Source organism: Falco peregrinus, chromosome 16 (assembly GCF_023634155.1).
Source record: "Falco peregrinus isolate bFalPer1 chromosome 16, bFalPer1.pri, whole genome shotgun sequence".
NCBI classification, from domain to species: Eukaryota; Metazoa; Chordata; class Aves; order Falconiformes; family Falconidae; genus Falco; species Falco peregrinus.
Genome location: NC_073736.1, coordinates 2,591,856 through 2,617,210, shown reverse-complemented (window position 1 = coordinate 2,617,210; position 25,355 = coordinate 2,591,856). Strand labels below are relative to the sequence as shown.

At 50.0% G+C, this 25,355-nt stretch overlaps 1 protein-coding gene across 3 annotated transcripts; it reads left to right on the top strand.

Moving 5' to 3' along the window:
- Positions 1-7,189: 7,189 nt before the first annotated feature.
- On the top strand, positions 7,190-25,239 carry LOC101921124 (potassium voltage-gated channel subfamily A member 3). 3 transcript variants are annotated; one of them, XM_027789822.2, is made up of 3 exons: positions 7,190-10,744; positions 19,115-19,237; positions 19,817-25,239. In XM_027789822.2, exon 1 carries the CDS (start codon positions 7,362-7,364, stop codon positions 9,111-9,113), a length of 1,752 nt encoding a protein of 583 aa, XP_027645623.2. In that variant the 5' UTR covers positions 7,190-7,361; the 3' UTR covers positions 9,114-10,744; positions 19,115-19,237; positions 19,817-25,239. The 3 variants fall into 3 exon arrangements, with proteins under 3 accessions (XP_027645623.2, XP_005239679.2, XP_027645624.2); XM_005239622.3 differs by having other exon boundaries at positions 19,115-25,239; XM_027789823.2 differs by having other exon boundaries at positions 19,078-25,239.
- Positions 25,240-25,355: the final 116 nt, after the last annotated feature.

Sequence of the window (25,355 nt, the reverse complement as noted above, 5' to 3'; positions counted from 1 at the left end):
GTTGTTGTTTTTTTTTTTGTTTTGTTTCAAAGCCTTGTACAAACATCAACTAATTAACTTAAGCCAGGAAGCCCGGGCTGCGGTAATGTGTTTTGCCTGGTGACCTGTGCAAGTTTTAATTTTCTATTTAGCCATTTCCTTTGAGACTGAAAGCCTGAGGACTGTGTCGCTGGGGGATCCAGCCCTCTGGAGCGTCCTTGTCATTGTAACGCAGCTCTCTTGTTGCAGCTGGGCAGCAGTCACCCTGTTTCTTTCCATGACTTTATCAAACTCTAATGGAAGTTTGATGGCTTCAGAATAATTCTGCCACAGCGAATTTGCTCCTGTGTTTGTTAGAAGGCGTAAAGCAATGAAGTGCGAAAGGGTGTTTGTCCTCTCTTGGCTCTCCCCTACCCTGCGTGTTCCCCATTTTAACCATCAGCAGTTTCGCATTGGGCAAAACTGGTCGTGTGATTTCAGTGGAAGACAGAGAGCTTCCTCAGGTTGTTTTTGGGGTTAGCATAGTTGCGTGGGGGCTGTGGGTACCCAGAACTGGGTGGATCTCCCCTGATCCTGCTAGCGCTTAGGGGACTGGGATGCTCTGGGGGACAAGTCTGGCTCTCCCAGAGCTGGCTTGTCCCCGAGCTGAATGTATTGATGCTTGCATTAAGCGGCGTTCCTCCTGCTAGCTCCTTACTGACACCACATTTACTAAAGGATGGCTCTTCCCCACGGATGCCAGAGATGTGTGGTTGATGGAAGTCATATCCCACTTGAATACAATGTGATGGCAGTGCCTTATTCCTTGTTATTTGCTCCTGGGCTGTGTCGATCAAACTCCTGCAAGCTCAGATTTCATCTCTTTCCTTTCTAACATGATGTTCACTGAAGTAGCAAATGAAAAGTCACAGAAAAATTGGGAGGATTGGGGAAAGGCAGAGAAATCCAAGAGACAAAACGTGGTTTGAAAGTCCTTGCCTGCTTTCCAGGCAGTGCAGTGGCTGTCACAGGGATCCTGTGCTCGAGTGAGACAGCTCAGTGCCCTCGATACATCTCCTCCTTGCCCAGCGCCTACTGATCTAAATGCTGGCAGGGCCCCGTGCCTGGTGCCAGGGCAGAGAAGGGTTAAGGCAGGCTCCATCCCCACTACCCAACACAAGAAAAATAACTTGGTTTCTCTGATGTAATTTATTTTTCCGAATAGAACTGGCTAACGAGTGGGAAAAAGGTGGAGAGTGCTTGTTTTAAAAATAAACATTTGAGCCCATACAAGGGATGCTTTGTGGCACAACGGTGACTTATAGGTTCTCCAGTATTTCTATGCAAAGCAAAATCGTATTACTTAAAACCAGAGTTGTTTGTGAAGCCAAAGGGAGTTAGGTACCAATTCACCCTGAATATCTTGAGCATCCCCTGAAAATATTATTGTGAAGAGACTGATCCCATATTCTAGGGCACACTGCTCCGACCACATTCCTTTAGATGGAGAGCGGTTGCTGGGTTTGTTTGTAGGGACTGAGAGTTTTTGCTGCCATGGGATTGCGTTGCGGCTTGCTCGGTTCAAGGAGGCTGCGAAGGCTGTGCCTCATGCCACCTCGCTGGGTGACTTTCACCAAGTGACATCCGTGAAATAAATTATTCAGGGGGCGAGTAGTCACCCCTCACCCACACAATGCTTTTTGCTGCCAGAATTAGGGGCTTTCACATCTTTATCCGAGGCTGCATCTGACTCAGCACTGACGCTCTCCCAGCGTCACCTTGAGCTCTCAGGAGTCCCTTGGCTTTCCTCCTCCGTGTTGCTGAAATGCAGGTCGTCTTCCACTCCTGCAGACATTTTTACCTTTGTAATGAAAACACAGTAACGTTGCCCTGTTATCTCACTGGATTTGTGGTTAAATTGCTTTGTCAATGTAATTTTATATCTTAATGACCAAATAATGGCATGCAACAGGATCTGCATAAGAAGTCACTGGGTATCATTTTGCTGTCATTGTGAAGGCCTTGGAACATGATCCCCATTACAGTGGAATTTGCATTAACATTGCTTGGCCACCATAATCCCACCCAGTTAATCACATTTTTAGGATATTAAAATAGGTCTCACTATATCCTGAGTTGTAACCCCTAGATATCCAAAGGGTTGGATGGGATTTAACTCAGGCAGCTCTGTTAAAGCTGATGGAGTCACCAAGTGAAATAACCGAGAGATGCAGAGTAACTTGGGTGACCTTTTTTAGTCACCAAACCTTGTACTTTGCTGGCCAGGCAACACTCTTGCTAAATCCACAGCACCGTGGAAAAAAATATGAAAAATAGCTCCTGTCCATGCTCAGTTATTTTGGGTTAGCAGTTCAATTTTCACTTCCCCTTTCTGTTAACAGTAATGACTGTTCTCTAAAAAAACGTGCTGCCTTTGGTAGCTGGACTGCAGCAGTCGGAGAGGATCCCAGGGCGTTTGGGTCCTCTTGTGCTTGGTGCTAAATGCCCTGTTAAAGAGAGGAATCGGTTATCTCTGCGGAGCTCACAGCGATGCTCTTCACCTGCGCTGAGGGCTAAGCAAGCCACAGTATTTTGACAGCACTGAATTTTCCTCTCACTTCCAAATTTCAGTATCTTCTCATTTTCTGCAACCATGAGCACAGCAAAAGGCTTCTGGCATAGGATTTAAATAGACTCTAGGTGGGAGGCGAGAAATATTCTCTTAATGTACAGATGAGAAACTGAGGCACGGAGAGACTGGAGGATTCACTCCATGACTGAGTTACACGCAGAGTCTGACTAAGAGGGGGACAGGAATAGGGACTGTGTGCTCCAGAGTTAGAGCATTAGATTCACCCTGGGAAATCAAGATTCAGTTCCCATCCCTCCTGGTACCTCCCTGGGTGGCACTGTCAGAGAATTTGTCTGACCCCAGGTGTTACCCCAGAGGGGCAGCCCTCATCGGATGCTTCTGTGGCTTGAGGAGATGAGACAGGACGCCTGATTTCTGGGAATGGGGTCGGTGACCCCATCTTAGTGTATGTTGGGATAACATCATGGCTCTCCTGGAAGGGTGTGTGCTTCGGGGCCTGGGGGGATGCTCCCACCTCCCCTGTCTGCAAGGGAGAAGGTGAGGGTGGCAGGACTGGTCGGTCTGGAGCCAGAGGTCCCATTGTTCAGCTCATTCTCCAATTACTGAGCAAATAATAATAATTAAATCAGGGATAATCTGATGGGGAAGAGCCAGACGAAGGCGACAGGGAGGGCAAGCAGCCAAACCTGGCTGAAGCAAGCTAAGCAGAGCAGGGTTAGAGCATCCATTCATCTCTTTTAGCTGTGTGATGTATGGATTGCTCCAAGTTACTCTTGAAAAGTTGGGTTGATGCTGACCTGCCTGTCTGACGCCAACAGTCCTCTGCAGTCCTGTCTGCAAAGGTTTCAGGCAGTGATGAGTGACCCTGGTGACACCCCTGAGCCTTTCACCGTAATGTTTGTCCACGTTATGAGCGGCAGAGGTAGAGCTCATGTTTCCGAGATGCCATGAGAAACCTTGCCAGTGAGTTAATGCCGTGCTGCCTTGATGTAGCAGTTGGGGCTTCGTGCGTTCCCCGCTGTGGGAGGAGAGACAATACATTTACAGTGCATTAAGGTATTACTGTAACAACGTTTGCACTGAAAGGTTTCTGATCCTCAGAAATAAAGAATAGCAGATTTGCCCCAGATTTATCAATGGAGGCAGGGTTCCCATTCAAACGCGAGGGAGGGGAGAGCGAGTGAGATCCTGCTCGCTGCAGCAGCCAGGGTGGATGCCAGACTGCTCTGCCCAGCTGCCTGGTGCTAACATGGGAGAAGCAGGGATTGGTGGAAGAAGAACAACCCCAGAAGGCTGCTTGAGAGGTGATGGGGTTCAGCGAGAAGGAGGCAAGATTTCAAAGTGGAAGCATGGTGCTAAGGCAGCTCCATGCCTGGGAGTAGCTGAGGGTCAGGGTGAAGGTCCTGAGATGTTTTGTGCAGCCCATGTCCCTCTGGGGGGATGCTAGGGGGGTTCCCCTCATGGTCTGGGTCTGGCTGCGGGAAGAGGAAAGTTGTGTGTCCCCTTTGCTTGGGAATCCACCCTAAGAAGGCCATTAAAGGAGGGAAAGTGTGATGCTTGCTCTGCTTCTTTGTAGAAACTGCATCTGATCTTATAGGTCAGCCTGTAGATCATTGCACAGGGGGATTTCTTAAATAGCCATCAGGAATAAAATTAAATTTGTTGAGACCAGATGCAGCAGAAGAGCTGGATGAGAAAGCAGAGGGAAAGTTGCAGAGGGAGGACTGGGACATCTCGCATTAGACAGAAAAGCCACAGGCTTGAGGAACAGGTTTGATGCTGCACCTCGCACAGCAAGTTCCCAGCTTGCAAGGAAGCACTGGCTGGGCTGGACATTGCAGAGATGTCCCTTCCCCTGGGCTTTTGTTCCCTTGCCTCTGCCCTTGTGCTCAGACCTCCTGGTTTTGGGACGTGACCTGGGCCACCTCTGTTGCTGCTTGACAAATGTGGGGCTTGATGCAGTGCCTGTATGCAAACCAGTGTGGGGAACACGTGTGTGGGAGGCAGCAGCTGATGCAAAGCAGGAGGTGATGCTATTGCTGCATCCCCGATGCTGAACCAAACTTTGGCTGGGGACCTCCCAAAGAGGAAGGAGCTGAGGATGCTTTGCAGTGGAGGAGGTGATCTGCCCCTCTGGCTGCTCTTTGCCTGCAGCGATGGCTGCTTGCCTGGCACAGCTTAATTGGCTTTGATAGGATTACGGGGAAGCAGTGGAGGAGTAAACAGGGCCAGGAGGCTACACAGTGCCTGGGGCTGCCCGGCTGTAGCCCCTGGAGGAATCCTTTGAGCCATTTTGATGCTGGACCACAGCTGCCTGGAGCTCAGGGGTTAATGTCTGCTGCTGTGTTGCAGCTGATGGGGGGTAAGGACTTAATCCTCCTCCTGGGTTTAAGGGAAGGGCTTTTCCTAGCAGCATCTCAAAGGTCTGTGGCTCTCAATAATTTCTGAAGAGTTTGCCCCTGACTGAGATCTGGAGTAAACTGTTGCAATTATGGAAGTTACGCCTTGTTGCCATCAATACCTTTTGTCATCAATAAATGTTTATAGTTTAAAGCAGCCTTGTTTGTTTGCCTTAGACCAGATGACAGTGATTTATTGGCAGAAATCCTAGCAAAGAGATGAGCCAGACAAGCTTTTAACTGATATATATATGTATGTACAGAGGAGATGATGGTTATTTAATAATCATGAAACCTATGGAAAATAGAGCCTCAAACCTGGATATGAACTGTTGTTTCCAGGAATTTTTTTCAATCTACAAGCAACATGAGCAGCTCAAAGGTTAATGAAGCTCCAGGGCTTTGCTTCCTGCTTTATCTGGGCTTTGGGATGGCTGGGAGATGCTGTGTGTTGGAAAGGAGGAGTGGACACCCTTGCCAGGAGCATGTTGCTGATGAGCACTATTAATTGCTGTAGGAATGATGGGGGAGCAAGACTGGAGACCTGTTGCCCCAACTCCCTCCTCCCAGGAGATCTGGAGCCTCAAGCAAATCGGGACTCAAAAGTGTGGCTTCAAGCCAAGGAGGGAGGTGGCAACAAGCGGCATGTGTCCAAGTCTGGGGCAAGGTGACATGGCCTGGAGACAAGTGTCCCTGCATGTGATTGTGGGTGAATCTCTTCCAACAGCCGCGCTGAACTGATGCTGATGTGGAAAAACCCAGCGCTGGCCATGGCAGCGCCAGGAGGTTGGTGGAGATGAAGACAGAGCAGGCAGCTCACTGAAAGGTGGGTTGGGTTAGGTCCCACGCCCAGGTCCACATTTTCATCCGCAGGACCTCGCTGAGGCTCATTCCCGAGGAAACCTCCCTCATTTCTAGTGGCAGAGGGTTTTTTCCCCTCTGTCAGCAAAGGGGAAGGTGGGCTCGGCTCGCTCAGACCTCGTCTGTGCTGTTAATCTGCCAGTTAGAGTCTGGAGTCAGCTCTTACACCACTATTTATTGTTGTTCTCCTCCCTTAGGTTTGTATATTTTGTACATCTTGTTTCTAATTTAAAGTATAAATAAGTTTGATCCTTTCATCTGTTTTTCTCCCTACCTTCTGGAGGCTGTGCTGGTTAAAAATAACTGCGGCGATGAGCTAAAGCGGGGCTGGTGGAGGGGTTTTAACCTCCATCATGGCAGGACCATCCGGCTGGCACTGGAATGGCAGCGTGGCTGCCCTCCGAGCCTCTCCCCAACCCTCATGGTCAGGCTCTTTCCCAAGCTGGGAACTCCCTGAATTGCCTAAACCCCGCTTGGCACGTGGCTGGGGATTGAAGTGCTTCTGCTGTCTGGGGAGGTAGGGGGTGTTGGGAAAATGAGGACCCACTGTGGGGGCTGGGGGGCACAGTGGGTGCAGGGATCAGAGGTTGTCCCTGATGCACATCTCCTGGGAACGGAGCATTTTCCAACGCTGGGCTCCTGCAGAGGAGGCTTTTGCCTTAAAAAAAAAAAAAAATCCCTTTTGACCAAATATGAACTATTTGCATAAGAAGATGAATTGAATGGAGAAAGGGGGGAAAAAAAAAAAGCCTTTTGGCTTTCTTGCAGGAAAGTCTGAAATGCAATTTGGGGTCAGACTGAAGCTGGCTGAGGGCTGGCTCAGCTTCGCTTCTCCGTTTATTTTGCTGGGGGGATGCACATGCACACGTGTGTGCAAACACACATGCACACACAGACACAGGCGTGCACACACACAGGCACATGCTCTCTTCTCTAGACAGCAAAAAAAAAAAAAAATCCCCAGCACTAGCCCAGACGCTGATTCAAAACAACTGTTGGTGGCTCCGGCCGCTGCTGTCTGCTTTCCATTACCCACAGCCCCGCCGCGGCTCGAAATGGTGAAACCAACAGGCAACCCCCCAAATTAATAATCAAAATTACATTTCACCTTCCCGGGGGAGGGACAGAAAAACTCTTTCTAGGCAGCGGTTCTGCAAGGAAAAAAAACCCTCTCCCTGCTTGCAACCCGCTGAGCATCAAAGGATGCTCCCCCGGAGGGGACCAAAGCCCCTCGGTGCGTGGCGGGGTGGGGGTCCGGCTCGGCAACCCCCGGGCAGGGGAGGGGGTGCCTGCAGCTCGCCGGGGGCCGCGGGGCAGGGCCGGGGTGCTGTGGGTGTCTCCGGGAGCAGTGACTGAGCGAGGCGGTGCCAGGGCTGGGGGCGGATTTTTTGAGAAGAGCCTCAGCGCCTCAGAGCAGCGGCAGCCGCTGGAGCAGTTGCGCGGCTGTTTCTCCCTCTCCGCCCGGAGGAGGAGGAAGAGGAGGAAGAAGAGGCTTCGGCTGCCGCCTCTCCGATCCTCCCTCCCCCCTTCCCCTTCCGCCCCACACCTTTATGGACGAGCGCCGGAGCTTGCTCTACTCTCCGGCTGCCTCCTCCGCCAGCCGGCATCCGCGGGGCGGCTCGACCAGCCACCACAACCTGGGCTACACCGAGCAGCTGCCCCCCGCCGCCCCCCAGCCGCCCCCCGACCAAGAGGAGGAAGAGGGGGAAGAAGGGGAAGAAGGCAGCATGACCGTGGTGGGAGGCGGCGGCGGAGACCCTTTGCTGGAAGAACCACAGCATCCTCATCCTTTGCTGGGGGGGGACCGCTACGATCACCCCCCGACTCCGGCCGCGGTCCCCGCCGGCCAGCCCGCGGGCGGTGGGGAGCACGAGTGCTGCGAGCGGGTGGTGATCAACATCTCGGGGTTGCGGTTTGAGACCCAGCTGAAGACGCTGGCACAGTTCCCCGAGACGCTGCTGGGGGACCCACGTAAGAGGATGCGCTACTTCGACCCCCTCCGCAATGAGTATTTTTTCGACCGTAACCGTCCCAGCTTTGACGCCATCCTCTACTACTACCAGTCGGGTGGACGCATCCGGCGACCCGTCAACGTCCCCATCGATATCTTCTCTGAGGAGATCCGCTTCTACCAGCTAGGGGAGGAGGCCATGGAGAAGTTTCGGGAGGACGAGGGTTTCATTCGGGAGGAGCAGCGGCCGCTTCCCGACAAGGAGTTTCAGCGCCAAGTGTGGCTCCTCTTTGAGTACCCTGAGAGCTCTGGGCCAGCCCGAGGCATTGCCATCGTCTCTGTCCTGGTCATTCTTATCTCTATTGTCATCTTCTGTCTGGAGACCCTGCCTGAATTCAGGGATGACCACGACTATGAGGGAACTGGAGGGACCTTCGGGACAGGCGGTGGCCCTCTCCCACCTGATGTCTTCACCAACTCCTCATCCTCAGCTACTTCCATGGTGTCGTCCTTCACCGACCCTTTCTTTGTGGTAGAGACTTTGTGCATCATCTGGTTCTCCTTCGAGCTGCTGGTCCGCTTCTTTGCCTGCCCCAGCAAGGCCACCTTCTCCAAGAACATCATGAACATCATTGACATTGTGGCCATCATTCCCTACTTCATCACGCTGGGCACCGAGCTGGCTGAGAGGCAAGGCAACGGCCAGCAAGCCATGTCCTTAGCCATCCTCAGAGTCATCCGGCTGGTCAGGGTCTTCCGTATCTTCAAGCTCTCCCGGCACTCCAAGGGGCTGCAGATCCTGGGGCAGACCCTCAAGGCCAGCATGCGGGAGCTGGGCTTGCTCATCTTCTTCCTCTTCATCGGCGTCATCCTCTTCTCCAGCGCCGTCTACTTCGCAGAAGCCGATGACCCCAGTTCAGGTTTCAGTAGCATCCCCGATGCCTTCTGGTGGGCGGTGGTGACCATGACCACGGTGGGCTATGGGGACATGCACCCCATCACCATTGGGGGCAAGATCGTGGGGTCTCTCTGTGCCATCGCAGGGGTGCTAACTATCGCTCTCCCCGTGCCTGTGATAGTCTCCAATTTCAACTATTTCTACCACCGGGAAACAGAAGGTGAGGAGCAAGCCCAGTACATGCACGTCGGGAGCTGCCAGCATCTCTCGTCCAGCGAGGAGATGCGGAAGGCTCGCAGCAATTCCACCCTCAGCAAATCTGAGTACATGGTGATCGAGGAAGGGGGAATCAACCACAGTGCATTCAAACAGGCTGCCTTTAAGACAGGCAACTGCACAACCACAAACAATCCCAACTGTGTGAATATCAAAAAGATCTTTACGGATGTTTAAAAAACCCACACCAAAAAAACAGCAACAAAATCTAAGGATGCGGTAAAAAAATAATAACAATAATAATGCAAAGTGACTGTGTACTCGGTATTGTGTGGAACATGCACCATCGTCGGTCTGTGTGTGCCCTCGTTTTTATACGTTTATTTTTTTAGATCCTTCCTTTCTAAAGATAAAAAAAAAAAAAAGGATTAAAAATTCTCCGAAGAAGAGGACAGCTAAAGGGTAAAGAAAAGGAAGATGAAGACAAAACACACTCACTGTCGAAACAGGTGTTTGTTCTGCAACGTGTTGCAGGGCTGCTTTGTTTTCTCGGTTTTGGGGACCTCTCGTTTTGCTCCTGAATTTTCTCCCTCCCCTTCCCTAAAGGCAGCGTGTAGCCTTCCCTTCCATCACATAAGCTCACTTGTTGGATTAACAACCCTGGATTGAGTGGGGAGAGGAGGAAAACATGTTGCAGAGCCTACTGCAAGGGGGTTGGGAGGAAATAACCATTTAATTTTGCAGAGAGTCTCTGTTACCACATTGTTAAATGACGCTTAAATTGAAACGTGTGGTGTGCCATTACAGGCACATCACAGATTCCCTTCTCTCCCCTGTTAGATGATTTCTGAAATTCTAATCTGGTCAGAGACCTGAGTGCAATCAATGCTGATTTAAATAGAAAAAAGAAAAAAAGAAAGAAAAAGCCCTTGTTTTGTGTTCTTAATTCCCTTCCCCTGTAACCCTATGGTATTATTTCATCCAACGCCAAATTTGTGGCCGTGCAGCAGGTCTGTGTGCGGGGAGGAGGGAGGCAAAAGGCAAAATGGAATGGTTTCAGGAGCCGACAGGGTGCAGGGAGCGATGCCAGCATGGACCGGGGGATGCAGAATCCGCGACGGGCTCCTCGCTGTGGCTGTGCAGCTTCAAACCCACCCAGCTGGAGACAAAGGGATATTTCCTCCCTTTTTTGCAATGCGTTTGGGAGAGATGCAGCTGCTTATCGCAAGAAGATTAAAGTGGCGAACACGCCTTCCAGCGGAAGTCACTAATTCGGACCGGAGTGATGCAGTTGCCATGGTGACCATGGTTTCCTGGGAAACCCCTAAAGGTTGTCATGGCATCCCTTCTCCCATCCCCCTTGGTCCTCGCTCTTCGCACAAAAACCTTTCCAGATGGTTCCAGCCCTGTCATCCCACAGGACACCGTGGCTCTGCCCCGCAATGTGACCCCATCCTGGCACCCCCTTCCTGGGCCACATCCTGGCTGCAGCTTCCCCTGTGCCGAATAAAGCACCCGTAGGCAATAAGCACACCACGAACTCACCTCTCCCTCGCAAAGGAGCTCACACCTTGGTGGTGAAATTGGGGGATGGAGTCTCCTGCAAACACGAGTTCCCACTGCGCCGACAGTGACCCTGCGCTCCCCCTGCGCCACACGAAACCCGGCGGTTTCCCCAATCCCAGTGTGAAATGGCACTGGGCAGCCAGCGGGAGAGCTCGGCTCAGAAACCTCGGCAGATTTTTGAAACAAGGGGGACAGATCTATAAAGAACAGGATTGAAAAGTAACCAAAATTCTGCCGGGGAAAATAGACCCGCTTCTTCTTCACATGTGCACCAGAGGCCACGGGACATCTGATGGGATCAGGTGAGCTTTGCACGGGGTAGAGTTTAATAGCATCATAAAGTAACGTTGCTTTTTTGGGGGACAAACCTCATGTTTTCCACTGATTAGTTGTTTTTTTCAGCTTACCCTGCTGCTCTCGGGTCTTTTTATGCACGTTAGGTAAAGTGGGATAACATCCTATAACTCCTCTGATTATATTTGCTTTTCACTTTGCTTTTTAGTGCTGTGCGTAGAAGGTAAACCCTGCTGCTTTTCTGCAGCTGGATTTCTTCAGTTCTTTGCTAGGAAGGTCATTTGCAGCAGTTTAATGCTTTGGTCCGGCCCCTGCCACCAAAGGAGGCTGAAGGCAGGGCCTGGCTGCTCAGCTTCGAGTGCCTTGGCTTCAGCTCTGCTCTGTTTCACTAGGTTTTGGGTTAAATAAAACCAGATTCATTCAAGGTAGGGTACTGCACAGGGCTGCTCTTAAAAGCCTCCTACATCAAAGAGAGATTTGACCCCAACCTGTGCAAGTCACATCACGTTCCAGCATGTGGAAAGGGGGATTTTTCCTGAGAGATGCCAGCCATGCCGAAATTGGAGTTTGGCTAGGATTTTACCCAGACTTAAAAGGATTGGGACAGTTTGTAACACTCTCCCTTAGACTTGCCTTAGCCCCAGTTAATAAACCCTTATAACCAAAATACCCATCAGAGCAGCTTCTTGGCTGATGGTATGCAACAGCTCTATTGGAGCTACTGTAGTTTTCACCAGCTGAGGATCTAACAAATGATCTTTATTAGGAAGATGATCTGGAGCATTGCAGAAGGTAACTGGGATCCCTTGTCCAGGATAACTGGGATCCCTTAGCTGGGGTAACTGGGAATACCCCAGTGTGTCTTTTCCCCAGGCTGCCAGCAGGCTGTAAAGTAATTTCTGCCTACAAGCTCTCACTTTTTATTGTTGTTAAAGCTTTTCCACACACCTGTTCCTAAAAGGAGGATTTGAGTTTAACAGCAGTGGAACAGTCCCACGCTGGAGAGTTTGCAGATGAGTTTTGTGTCTGCATTTTCCCCGTGGCAGCTGCACAGGGTACGGAAACCACGTGTTCTCCTGTAAATGGCACCGTACCATTTTCAGTTTCTCTGTCATCTAAAATAAGCAGAAACCGTACAGGTTGTTAGTTTGCTTTCCTGACTACTCCCTGCCTTATTTAGTAGGGGCAGAATAATTTCAAATGGATTTTATTGATGGTAGAAGATGCTGTATGGGAGAGGTGTCAAGGAAACCACTTCGTCCTCTGGAGTAAAAGGCAGTTTTGCTCCAGTACCCAGTGGTATCGCTGAAAAATATAAAAGCACCACTGCTCTGTCTGTCAGATACACCCAAACAACTGGATGCAGAAAAACAGGGATATCTTTTTGATGGTCTGCCCCATTTCTGTCTGCTGCTTCCCTCTGCGCTGTCTGGTTAGGTGCTGTTCAGCGAGAGAGCTGCTCTGTTCCAGCACGGGCTGACGGCTGCTCTTAAAAGTGGTTGCTGCGTGTGTTGTACCAGGAATTGGAGAGATCGCAGAAAGATTGCCCTCTTTGCAGCCAGCTGCTAGTTTAACTTCCTTTGCTCTCCTGCAGTGTGCCTCCTATTAGGACTTCAGACTGTTTTGACAGTCACTGGGGAGTTAAAGATGAGCCTCAGCCTGTGCAGCGTGTTGGACTTGACTGGTTCTAATGTGCTTAGAGGGGGCAGCATTAGGAGATTAGTATTAGCGGAGCTGCCTGCCTGCTGTCTGCAAGGCGAAGGGCTTGCCTAGACTCGGTTTATTACATTAGAAGGAGGAAAGTGCATTACTGAAAGCTGCTGGCTGACATTTAAGATCGCACAGAAAATAAGCAGGGGTGAGGCGGGGTCCCTGAAACGCGTGGTAGTCCCCGGCATAGACTCCAGACCTTGTTGTCTGCATGCACGGCGTGGCAGGGATGCTCTCTGAAATATTCTCCTCCTCCCCTGTCCTTTGTACCTGTCATCTGAGTGGCAAAGTGACACTGCTGGCACTGGAGGATGGGAACAAGGATGGGAGCCGGCTGCCTCTGCCCCAGGGGTGCAGCCCTGGGAGGCTGTAGCTGCCTCCCTGGCTGCTTTCTGTGTTCAGTTTATATAGGGGCACTGGGTGGTATAGAGCCTTTCCTACCTCTTTTTGCAGGCTCCTTTCCCTTTCCTTTTGCTTATACTTTAGGACCTGTTCCCTTCCCCTGTTTTCAGCCCTGGATGCCACCGTGAAACACATCCTTGGTACAGCGAGACAGGGGACATGCAGCAACCCTAACCCTGGCCTCTTCACTTGGTACTTTGACACTATCACCTTTTACTCTTGCTTATTTGCCCTTTTTCGTGTGTGTTTTCAGGCCTGAACTCTTCTAAAAAGACTGTTGTTCTCCAGCACAATAGGTGACCTTCAGGTGCTTGGGGCGGCCAGAGGAGCAGAACAGTATCCATCCCACCCCACGTGTGGACACACACAAGGGCTAGATATATCTCTTTCCTCCAGGAGGGTTAGATTTCTTCCCAGGCAATTGTTCCTGCTCCATCACTTGACAAAAGGAGTTGGGTTTTGTTTTTAATCCCCAGTTTATGGACAGTTAAGCGGAGACAAAGGGCAGACAAGCAGCTTCCCCAGCAGGAGGGAAGGAGGCATCCAGAGGCATCATGGAAGGGGTCTCTCCTGGCAGAGCTCTAGGGCAGGGAAAGGGTCTCTGGCAGCGGTTGCTGTGTTCGGAGAGTTTTCTTCCTGAAATCTGTTTAATTGTGTAGTTTGGAGCCCTCTTCCTGCCAAGCTTTTAAAGTATGCGTATCTTGGTGAGAGCACATGGCAGCTCCCATCACAGCCTGGCAGGGCCTTTTTTTGTTTTCCCTTTTAAAATGCTTTAACAAGTGATGTCTGGGTAGGCTGCAAGCAGCCAAATAGGATTTAAATGCAACTCATTTTGCCCTTCAGTCTTAATTGCTCTATGTACCGGGAAGAAGAGGTCAGTGCACCAGCATCATTGTGCAAAGGCAGTTGTGTGGGCAATGGATGTGGGGAAATAGGGACTTTCTAAACATCAGAGGATGCTGTGGGCAGGGCAATATCCTATAAAATGTTGCCTTCACTGCTACAGAGCTGGTACTGCTCTTCGGCACCCTTCCGTGCTATGGCTCTGCACCCCCAGTCTGAACGGGGTGCTTGGCTCAGCTTTGGGGGGGTGTTGCATAGCTGGAGGATGTGTTGAGGACGGGATGCTGCTGCTTTTACCGTTTCTCCCAGTGCTGTTTACCCGGCAGAGGCTGCAGGAACAGAGCACCCACTGGGGCTGGGCGAGCCCGATGGGTGCCGTGCTGTGGGTGCAGGGTGGTGGGAGCCCTCTCCCGGTGCCGGTGGTGGGAGTCGGGAATGAGCGGGAGGGCTGGAACCGTGCGATGCTCTGGCAGGAGGGTTTCCTTGGAAACAGTCATGGGACTCTGGCTGTCGATGTTCTGACAGGGACATTTTGGGGGTGTTTCAGGGTGGGTGCCCCGAGCTGCCTCATCCTGGCTGGGAATCGCTTCTCCAGCAGTGGGGAGGGGTTGTGCTTCATTTTGGGGGGTGGTGATAGAGGGTTTTCTTCGGGCAGAAGTAGGACTGGCATGAGGAGGGGAGTACAGCCCTGCTGGAGGGCAGAGCCATCCCATGGTGGGGGGCACGTTCGCTGCCAGAGGAGCCCTGCAGAGCAGCCCCAGCCCCATCTCCGCAGCATCTGGCTCTTGCCCCAGCCGAAGCTCTCCCAGCTCAGCTGTGGTTGAGCCTGGGATACAATCAAGACTTTTTACTCCTGTGCTTGGCTTCCCAAATGGAAAATGAGTAATGGTGTCTCTGTCAAAGCGATATTCATCCCACCTGACAGGACGCGTGTTTGCTGCTTTGCTGGGAAGGCGTCAGGGCTCCTGCTCTTTGTCACCCGGCAAATCCCATGTTTTGCTCATGAAAACTGTCCTCTGTGTGGAAGAGGGATGCATGTGGGGTCCCACACCACCCTTGTAGCTGAAGCCCTTCTACCCCTCTTGCTAGCAAAACTCAGCCACAAATGCTCTGAGAACCCCCCTCCCCTGAGCCCCCATGTGCTTTTTTTATCCACAAAAAAAGCGCTGCTTTGTGAGACTCACAAATTCTGGGGTTTGTCTGTGGCTCATCACCACTCAGAGCCTGAATTTTTGGTGCTGAGGATGCTCTGCAGCAGGGCAGGGAAACCTTCACGCATGAACCTCCCCGCAGGCCACTGTCAGTTTTCTCCTTCTTATGAACCAAGACATGCTCAAGTAAATTAAAACCTGTCTCCTGTCTCGTTCAGCTTGTCACTCGAGTTAGGAGCAGCTAAAATACTTCCCTATCGCTGCTCTTCCCCTCCTCGTAACGGGAACAGTCCTTACCTAACCGCGCTGCACACTAATACCAAGACCCCCGCTCAGCGTTGCAGACAGCAGCACACACTGCTGGGTTTGTTTAAGAATGATTCATTTCCTTAAGACTTGTTATTCAGATGCTTTTCTGAGCATGTTTAAGCTCTGTCGTGTCTGTTGCTTTTCTACAGTTGTTGCACTTCATTTTTAGCATCTTTAACGCATACTGGGTGAAGCCTTGGTTTGGATGCATGGCTCGCACGCCTAGATTAGCGAGTGGCTCTCTGCTCTCACTGGCAAGGGATGCAGAGTGCAATCAGGTTTATTTTCACGTTGACCAGCACCAGCTGCTTTGCTTTGCTTCCTCTGAAGCACTGTCATGAATAGATACGGAAAATCCTTTGGGGTTGTGTCATGGTTCAATCGGCAGCGGAAGCACCGAGGGCTCAGCCCCCACGGGGGTAGTGGGACTGCTGGCAGCAGGGTCTGTGCTGGGGGTCTTGCTCTCACGGGAAGCTGGAGATCGCAGCGGGGCGTGGAGAAGATGAGCACACACTTTGCAAAGTGGTTTTTTTGCGTTTGCAGAGAGATGTGTTCGCTGTGCGCCTCGGTTGCAGTCGAGGAGCTGAGTGCAGTGCAGGGTGGTGGGCGATGCTGTGCTGCTCGGAGAGATTGCGGTTGTTAGTCCATGAAAATGTGTGTCCCTGCACCCCTGACCTGCAGGGTGGGAGCACTGTGGTGTTTGCTGTTGGCCTGCTGGGTGGCTTTGGGCAGGCCAGCTCCTCCGGACCTCGGTTTCCTCATCTGTAAATGACACGGAGCAGCTTCATTAAGTGCTTGCAGTGAGACACGCTGTGGATGGAAGAGGCAGTTTTGAAACACAGGACAAGAAGTGAAGAAGGCTTTGTGGAGTTCAGCTTCCTTGAAGCTTGCAAAGCCTGCAGACCCTCCCCCTGATACCCCACTAACTGCAGTTATTTCTCCCACCTGGGGGAAAGCCCCGGGTTTCACCCAGCCTCCTGGGGATGCCGGCTCTGCTCAGCTCCCTCCCCCAAACCATCCTCCCTCCTGTCCTGTGATTTCTTCACTCTGCATCTTGGCACTTGCTTTTCCATCCTTATGGCTCATTTCTCCTGGAATCTCTGTGCATGTATAGTTTAAATCCCTCTTCTCCTTCCTTGCTGGTCTCTGCTTGGAGCTGCCACAGCAGCTCCATAATGATTTGAACCTCAAGCTGTTGCAGCAGGTAAGAAATGAGATGTAAGAAGTTTGGGCTTAAAATGAACCTGCCTGCTGCAAATTTGAGCTTGGAGGAGGGATGCAAAAGGAGTTTGCTCTGAGCAGGGTGTAGCATTGCAGGCTAGAGGGGTTTTCTGCCTCTCTGTGTGCATCCCCGAATTAAAGGAGGAAATCTTTCTGCAGCATCTGAAACAAGCCTGGGCTGTTTTCTCCTGGGGCACGGAACCTTTCAGCAATGTCTCTCCCATCCTGGTTGCAAAATGCCCTGAGAAAGCAAAGCATGCACAAGGAGAAGTGAACCAATGAAAGCAACCTGGGTTCAGCTGCTTTTCCTACCTGTGACTCTGGGAGTTTGGCTTTATTGCTCTGTTCTCTTAACCAAGCTGCCAGGCAGCTCCCTTAGAGGAGAACATTGCACAAGCGCTTACCTCTATCAGCCAGACATAGAACTCAGTAAGAAGAGATATCAAATTAATATGATAAGATCCATTTTCCCTAACCCTGCGTTGATTGGCATCGATTATAGCTTCCTCTTTAATTCTGTATTAAGACTCCCAGCCATTCCAGCATAGTGTTTGGGATCAGCGACAGATGGCCAGACCCATGATTTTTGCAGGTTGCTTTGTTTATCCCTTAAAAAATTGGCCTAACAGGAGCCATGTTCCAGTCCTCGGGATTTTCACTAGGTCCAGGGCTCAAGAGATACTCAGTACTTGCAGTCTCATGAACTGCTTCACCACCTCTGAATGCTTGGATACAAGTTGTTTGGCTCGGCTGGTTTAAAAACGTTTAATTTTTGTGACTGCTCTTTAATATCCTCTGTGTCTCTTGGAGAGGAGAGGATTTCGTCACCCGCATATGATGGGAAGACATCTGGATCCCTTCAGAGGAGCTGGAGCAGCACTATCTCCTGAATGCTCCTGACTTCTCACTCCCACTGCTGTTCTTGCGGAATTCAGTGAGATAACGTCACCGTTAGGCTGAGGATGTGGGGTTTCTTTCTACAAGGGCAAGGACACAGCCTGAGAAGGCACCAGGGTACCCCAAAGCACAGGATTATTTGCCAGGTTTGAGAACATTGTTATTTACCGCTTAATCTGCAGAGCCCCAGCTCTGCCGTCTCCTCAGCCAAAGCAATGGTGTCCCCCGGGCCGGGCGGGGTGGAAGGTGCTATTTGGGTTTTATTTGTGTAATACTCCAGCAATGCTGGAGGATCCTGGCACTTTGACCATTGCTTTGCAAAAAAGCAGGAGCCCTTCCTTGCTGGCAGGTGGGAGGGGGGCTTAATCCCCCCCAGAAAGCCCAGTCCAATAAAGCATAAACCCCAGTTAGCTTTAAGCCCATGAGTAGTCCTTCTGGCACTCCCAGATAAGCTGGTGCTCGAATAACTGGCTGGTCTGAGACCCTTGCAAGGAGCACTAAGCCCCTCTGGTAGCTTATTTCCCCCCCGAGTGCTGTGCTGCCTTGCAAGGGGCTCTTTGCTCCTTGTGGGAAATCCCACCTCTCTCCTTTCCCTGCCTGCCTTTAGCATCCCTGCAACACCCAGAGCGTGGGGCTCACCCTCCTCAGTGCAGGGATCCTATCCCGTCTCGCATAGCTTCATCCTGACTCTCCCTTTGGGGAAAATAGGCTCATTTTAGGGGATGAGCTGGGACCAGGCAGCTCAGGACCAAGAACCTTCCTACGCTTGGCTCATCACCGGCTGCTAATGAAGCATCCGGCTCACGTGATGTGATGTGGTGGTAGCGCTCATCTTATTAGTGTGCACCACACACGGGTTTTATTATAGTTAATGAACCTTGCTATAGGAAGCTTTACTAATTCCCACTTGAAAAAACACCATGAAAGGGCCAGAATTTGGGGGGGGTGACTCCTGCTGACTTACACAGGGCTGAAGTCCTCAGGAAATTTGGCCGTGCCCATCCCCATGTGGGTGCAGAGCCAGGACACAGTACAGCAGGAGGTGGGATGCTCCGATTGCTGCGGTGTGAACTAAAGGCAGAGCATACATTTTTGGGAAAATGAGAGGAATATAAGTAGTTGCGTGAAGTTTCTAAGAATTTCAGCGTCTTCAAGACAGAGCAGAGCATCTCACTGTGTTCAAATAGAAGTCAGGATGCGTTCCTTTGCGCTGTAGAGTTATTAGGCTTCAAAGCCGACCTGTTGCAATGCCAGCTGGGTTCACGCATTCCCAAGGCTCGGCAGCTCTGGCACCGCAGAGATTGGGGGATTTTTTTTTTGTCCTTTGCTAGACGTCTCCATCCTGACATCAAAATGGAGTCTCAGGTTTGAGCTCTGCGGGAGCGACTCCGCGGTCCGAGGGCTGGGTGTGGGATCCAGCCCGGCTCCTGCTGTCCCCTGCATCAGATTTATTAGATCCACCAGTTGCTTAATATCATGTGAATCATACCGGGTCAGAACAAACCCAGCTTGATTAAGATAAAAATATGATGAGAAAACCCCACTTTGTGCTAATCATTCTGGATTTGGAACTTGTCATTAACGTGAGATAATAGTTAATAACTAGAATATATTTAATGAATCTTTTTTCTATCTTTAGCTCGCTTTAGGCTGCATTGCATTTAGTCTGTTAAAGAATTTTAATTAGCAAATTTTCACTTTACATTTGTGGGGAACGGGGACGTGAGGTCGGAGGGGACCAATGTGCAACATCTCTTCCACTTTACCTTGAAAAAAAATAATAACCTGTTGCTTGTTTTCCAAACCAGGCTGTGCATAAAAGTGGTTCTTTGCTCTGCCCAACAGATAACAGAAGAAGTTTCAAAATTAAGACCTTCAGGACTGTGTTGAGAAATAAAACGTCTCCAAGAAAATGGCAAACATCACGGACACGGTGACTGATGCTGCTGTGGACCCGACTGACAGAGGGTCTGTCCTCCCCAGTTAAATCCATTTCATATTTCATATATATATATATATATATATGAAATATTTGCCACGTTATCTGTGTTTTCTAACAAGTGCATTATGTAGAAGGGAACATATTTGCAGCCAGAAGATTATCTTCCAATCATGTGCAATATAACGAGACTGAACACAGCCAGGAAAATGGAGGAGGGGATGTGGATATCAGTTGGATGTTATTTCAGTCTTTTTTTTTTTTTTTTTTAATTTAAAAAAAATCTCTTGAAAGATTAAGCAACCGGAAAGGAAACGTTAACCGGAGCTGCTCATAAGCAGTCCAAGTGTTTTCCTCGAGGTGGGAGGGAGATGGGGGAAATTCAGTTGCTTTCACTCTTCCCTGTCAAAGGCCACGGGCTGTTTTCAGCGCTGGGATGTGAAATTTCTGTTCCCTCTTTCTGACTTTCCTGCAAATGCTCTTTATAAGTAGGTATGTACTGTACCAAAGGCTGTGATTTATTTTAAGTCCTTATTAAGAAAGTAACATCTCCACTGATGGTGAGGAAAATTGTGTCACACAGTCGACAAATTGTGCCTTCTTTTCAGGATCGCTCCATGAAAAACTACGGAAAAATCGAATTTCTAGAGGTGGAAAAGGTACAAACCCCCAGTCCTGGCTGGTTGTGCCCCTGCTTCATTTCACAAAAGCCTGTGTGCCCTTCTCTGTTGTTCCACTGTCAGTCCTGAGGGAATATTATAGTATTGTTTTGCTAATACTATAATAAATGGGAAGTCCATCACTCCTTTGCCCATCGCTGTTTCATTCTGCACGCTGAGTTATTTTTTGTGGCAGGTTAAGAGCTGTGGGTTGCCTGCACTCAGCTGCAAAGCTGTTAAAACTGGGATTTCCCTGACCTCACTGCATTTCCTAGGACCCTATGGCTAAATATTCTCCCAGTGCAAAGGGATAAATGGTCTGCAAAGGTGTAAATGCCAAACGGCAAAGGGGTCCATGGTCTCTCCTGCTTCAGGCTCCCCACTCTCGCCCCAGCCTCATCCACCTCTGCACGCTGCCTCTGTCCCAGTTTTGAGACTAAACCCGCCCCCCCCCCCAGCACATACTGGGTTGGAGGAGCAAGGCAATACTCGCAACAGCATTGGAGTTCTGGGCAAAAATAATGTTGGTGGGACTGAGCAAGCATGGGAACCTCTGCGTCTGCATTGCAATAATTCACCGGCGATGGTTCGGGGAACGTTAATTCGGACTGGACCAAACAAAGCAAGCTGGAGCTTGCTCTAAAGCAGAGGGTGCTCACAGGGAAGTGACAGGAGGCAAAATCTTTAGGCATGTGAAACAAACTCTTGAATTCATGCCACTGACTGCTTTGGGTCCGTGTTCAAAGACAAGCCTTGGGGTCCCCACTGGGTACCTGGAAAGTAGAGCAAGGACCACCCTGCCACCAAAACCTGGATCCTTCCCTGAGCAAAGCTATTTACCTGCATTTCAAACCAGATCCTGGGCAGGAGGAGATGGGGAAGATACACAGGAGACACATGTGGGATGCTTCAAGTCACAACCCAAAGGAGGATGCACCTAAAAATAAACACCCTACCTGGAAGAAAGGCTGGGAAACAGGAAAACTCAGGGGAATACTTGTGGCAAAGCAACTGGCTTTCTGCACCAGGCATCTTTCCTTGCAGAGAGCTTTGAAGACGAATGAGACCCAAGTGGGTTCCTTGAGCTGTTCCTGAATGATAGTTCAGGGCTGGGATTGCTCTGGACCTGCCTGTGGTTCAGCATCCTCCTTTCTGGCTGTCTAAGCCCCGCACACAAACTTCAGCCGAAATTAGGATTGAGAAATTCCCTTAATGGTGGGGAAATAATGTGGTTCTTAAAGGAGTGCATTGACTTCGGTGAGGTCACGTTTTGTTTTGTTGGTTTTTAAACACTGATAATTTCTTGGCTTGAATTCCTCCTCCTGTCATGGCATATGCGTCATTGGTGATGAAGACCTTGTTCATGGGAGCACAGCTTGGGGGGTCCCAAAGACAGATGCCTCTGGGGCTCTGCGTGGGTGCAGGCTGTGGAGAACAGGCTGAGATGGTGAGAAAAGAATTAAAAATTAAAAACCCAGCAGTTTTAGTCAAAGCTGCGTCACTGGCCTTGGGGAATGAAGAGCAAATATGGATCTGGCCCTTAGTGGGCCATTGCAGCTGGGGCTTGTTTGCATTTATTCCCAGCATGGTAGAAACCCTGTGGTCCCTGGAGCTGTGGATAAATGAATTTGAAGGGCCTGGTGCTGCTGGCACCTGGTTTTAGCACAGCTTTTGCAGCACAAGGTGCAGAGGGAGCTGGGATGGGGATCTGGAGTGCTGGAGGAGCCTGAGGAGCAGATCTCCAAGCCCACAGAGACGAGCTGGGGGTGCCAAGGCTCGGCAGAGGGATGCTGGAGAGGCACAGAGGTGAAGCACCCTGTGGTGTGACATCAATCCGGTGTAAAAGCCCTCTGCACAAATTAAAGCTAATCGGAGTGATGGTTCTCCTTAACTTGGGGTTTGGCCGTGCCCTGCCCTGAGGCCAGCCTGTGGGGGGGTAGGCAGAGGGAGCTCCTCCATGGGATCCTCCAGCTGATTGCTCTGCTGGCAGATCCCTGGGGATCTGGCAGTAACTGCAGTGCTGCCGCAGCCGGAGCGGTTTGAGGATGGGCTTGCAGAGCTCAGCCGACAGCATCTTAACATGGATAACTGAAACCACCTCCCAGGCATCCATCCCCTGGCTGTGCCCCCCCAGGCTGTCTCATCCTGCAGCTCCCTAGCACCAAAATTAATTAATATTCACACGATAAAAAGCCTAAGATCTTAAAAAAAACACCTAAAAAAGACAAGAAAAAGTCTCCGGTGTTTGGAGAGTGGGGGCTGAGTTATTTCCATCACTGGAAACCCCAAATAACCGAGTGGTGGTCTGGTCTCTTCCCCATTGCTATGGATGGAGCTGCTGGCAGGCTGGGGTAGGTGGGACTGGGCTTTTTTTGGGGCGCTCTCACCTCCAAAACCACTTAGGAGCTGCCAAAGATATTTGTTTGCAGCCTTCCCTGCAGTGTGCCGGGTTTGTAGCGTGCACATTAACAGGAGGAGTATTGATTTTCTGGATTGCAACACAGACCTGGATGTTGGGAAGCCCTGGTCCCAAAGGTGTAAAATTTAGTTTCTTTTGGAACATGATCTAGTAGCCCTTAAAATGGGGGATAGAATGTATCAGTACTAAATTTATTTTTATTTTTCACAGTGTTACAGAGAGCTTTTTTATGGCACATGTGTATGTAACGTAATTATACCTCGTCTGTTTTCAAGAGCCACTTTGTTAAAGCGTCTCTCTGTTATGGTTCAAAAATGTATTTTGATGAGCAAAGTGATGGGAAAAACAGATCCCACCACCCGTTTGGGTTGGTGGATCCCAGCGGTCCTGCTCCCGGCAGCAGAAATGCCCCGTTCCCGGAGCAGAGCTGAGCCCGTGGCCACCAGCTGCTCCGCTCCTCCCGGCCAGCACCGAACCCACCCCGAGGACATCTCACACCAGTGACAGTCTTGCCAAATTTCAACCTCTTCTCAATATTGTACATACTGGCATTGATGACGTTGCTCCACGCTGTTGGTTTTCTTTTGCTTGGTCGCTGAGCCAGCTAATTGTTAATGTGCTTTTTCAAAATGATTGAGAGTTTGATAGTCTTTAACTGTCAGTCCAGTGTATTAATCTGTGTTGCCACGACTCTGACTCCAGCCTTGTGCATTTTAAAGATAACCATCGTATCGGGACAGCCGTGTTGAAATGTCATTTGGAGCGGAGGGCTGGATTTGGCAAGGGAAGACAAATTAAAAATGTATCCAGTTGATTAAAAAAACCAAAAAAGGGAGCGATTTAATGATGGCTGACATCAAGAGAAGAGCCAAAAAATAGCATGCATTGATTCCCATAATCATCCGAAGACAGGCTGCTCATCTTTATTCATAGCCCTTCCGAGCCGTGCTCTGCGATGCTGAGAGCATCTCTGCCATGCCATGCATTAGACGTGCTCTTCAGACGCTGAGCACGCAGAGGAGCTGAGCACACCGACGTTCCTCCTCTGCGCCGTCCCTTCCCCCTGTGAATTTTAGGGTGCAATTGAAGTGATGAGAGCTCTGCCGTTGGGTCCATCCTGGTGGATCGGCGGGAGAATCCGAGCTGGGCTGGTATAGGGTCACGTAAAGCCACTTGTTTTAAGAACAGGTTTGAAGATTGTTTTGAGAAGGCAGCAAGATTAGAAAGCAAAATATCTCTGAAGGTGTTCAAGGGCGCTAAGGAAGGCTCAGCCTCAACCCCACGGGATGGGGCTCAGCGGCTGGAGAAGGCTCCCAGAGCCGACGTATGAAGATCCGTGAGGCTGCTGTGCTTGCCCCACGAGATTTTTGGGAAAAGTCAGGATTCCTGTGATCCCATCCTGGCCTCCAGCCTCTTTCCGCAGGTGCTGGCAAAAACTCCTGCAGGATTAATGGCTCAGAAACCAGCCTTTGAGCACCCTGGAGGCTTCAACTGACGCGCACGCTTGGATGTTTTCTGAGCCAGGTGTATCAAATGCTGTTACTGCTGCTGAATCCTTGTAAAATTACGGAATTTGTGGGATAGCATTTTTCTCCCCTGAAAAACTTGGGGAGCGGCATGCTCCCCAGTCTTTTCCTTTCCTTTCCGTTGCACAGCCAGCTGGAAAGTTGTCCCTCAGGCTCAGGTGAACACCAAGTAGCAGCCCTGGGTGAATTAAATGACATAGCTCTGTAATCCCCACATTTTTGTCCACCAGCCTCTGACACAGGTCAATTAATACGTTTCTTTTTCGCATTTCTTCTGCTTTCTCCAAGATGACATCAGTGCATCTATAAAGGGAATGGTCTGAGGAACCACTGTGCCCAACTGGTGTTTTCCCTTACACATCATCTTGCTGACCATCACAAGGCTGGGATGCTGATGCTGTGGTTTAAATGCATCGCTCCCATCCCTGAGGATGATTTCGGAGCAGGACAATTTATCTGGCATTACACAAGTCATTGATAGAGCTGGAGTTGCAAGTCGAATGGTATTAAGGGGAAACGTAGCTGGGAAATGGTAAACCAGTGCCTGAAATAGGGCAGTTTGAATGCAGAACGACGTGTTTGCTGCCACATCCCTCGTGCCGCCATTAGGATACTGGAAATGGGACTTGATTATTCAAATTGCTCAGGTCTTGCAGGAAAATTGCCTGCACTGCTGAAGGTCAGCCGTTCCCATGGCTGAATTTAGCATCTTGCAAGGAGAACGGGCTCTTAATTCATCACCTGAGGTCTCAAAACATTGCAAGTGGGGGGCGTTGCATCAATCATCGACCTCCAACACAGGAGCTGCTCATGTTTCTTAATTTCCCATCCTTTACTATGCAACTTACCTTCACAGCATCTTCCTGGGACCGAGACAGCTGGATATAATTTTTGTCTTTGCTTTCCCTCGTTCGTGTGCGCAGCTGGGTAAGGCTGAAACGTTTCCATGACTGTCTCAACTGGAACACACGTTGGGTATATGTGACAGCGAAATATTGCCTTGTGAAATTCAGTGCATCAGGCTGAAAAACTAAAGCCTTCTCTGCAAGAAGGCGAAATCTTGACTAATTAGGTGCCATAGAAATGATGCAATTTTGGACTGGAGATGTAAAGCGCAGTCTTGTTACTCCGAGTTCATTTTCAACTCTGGTTTTGCCAGTGAGCTGTGTTGCGATTGTTTAAACTTGTTCTTTTGATACCAGTCTGATGCTAAAAAAAGCTGCTGCATCCCATCATCCTGGTGACCTCCACCGTGGTGTGGACCTTGTGTTCAGTTACCGGTAAAAAAAGTGATTGATTTTTTCTGTTGTTGTTGTTGCGTGATTTTTTTACCTGACGTTGAATTTATTTTTTTAATGTGTTTTTTTTTCATTAGAACTTGAAACTGTTATTTCATACGCAAAGTTCAATAAAATGGCTGAAACATGCAGCGCTTGGTGTTTGAAACTGCAGTGGGGCGGAGGGGAGATGTCGGGGATGCAAAGGGTGGTGCAAGGATGAGGTTTGAGATGCATCCTCTGGGTGAAATAATGTTTCAGAATGA

Coding starts and splice junctions, on each gene's coding strand:
- LOC101921124 (XM_027789822.2), top strand. CDS start 7,362: ATGGACGAGCGCCGGAGCTTGCTCTACTCTCCGGCTGCCTCCTCCGCC.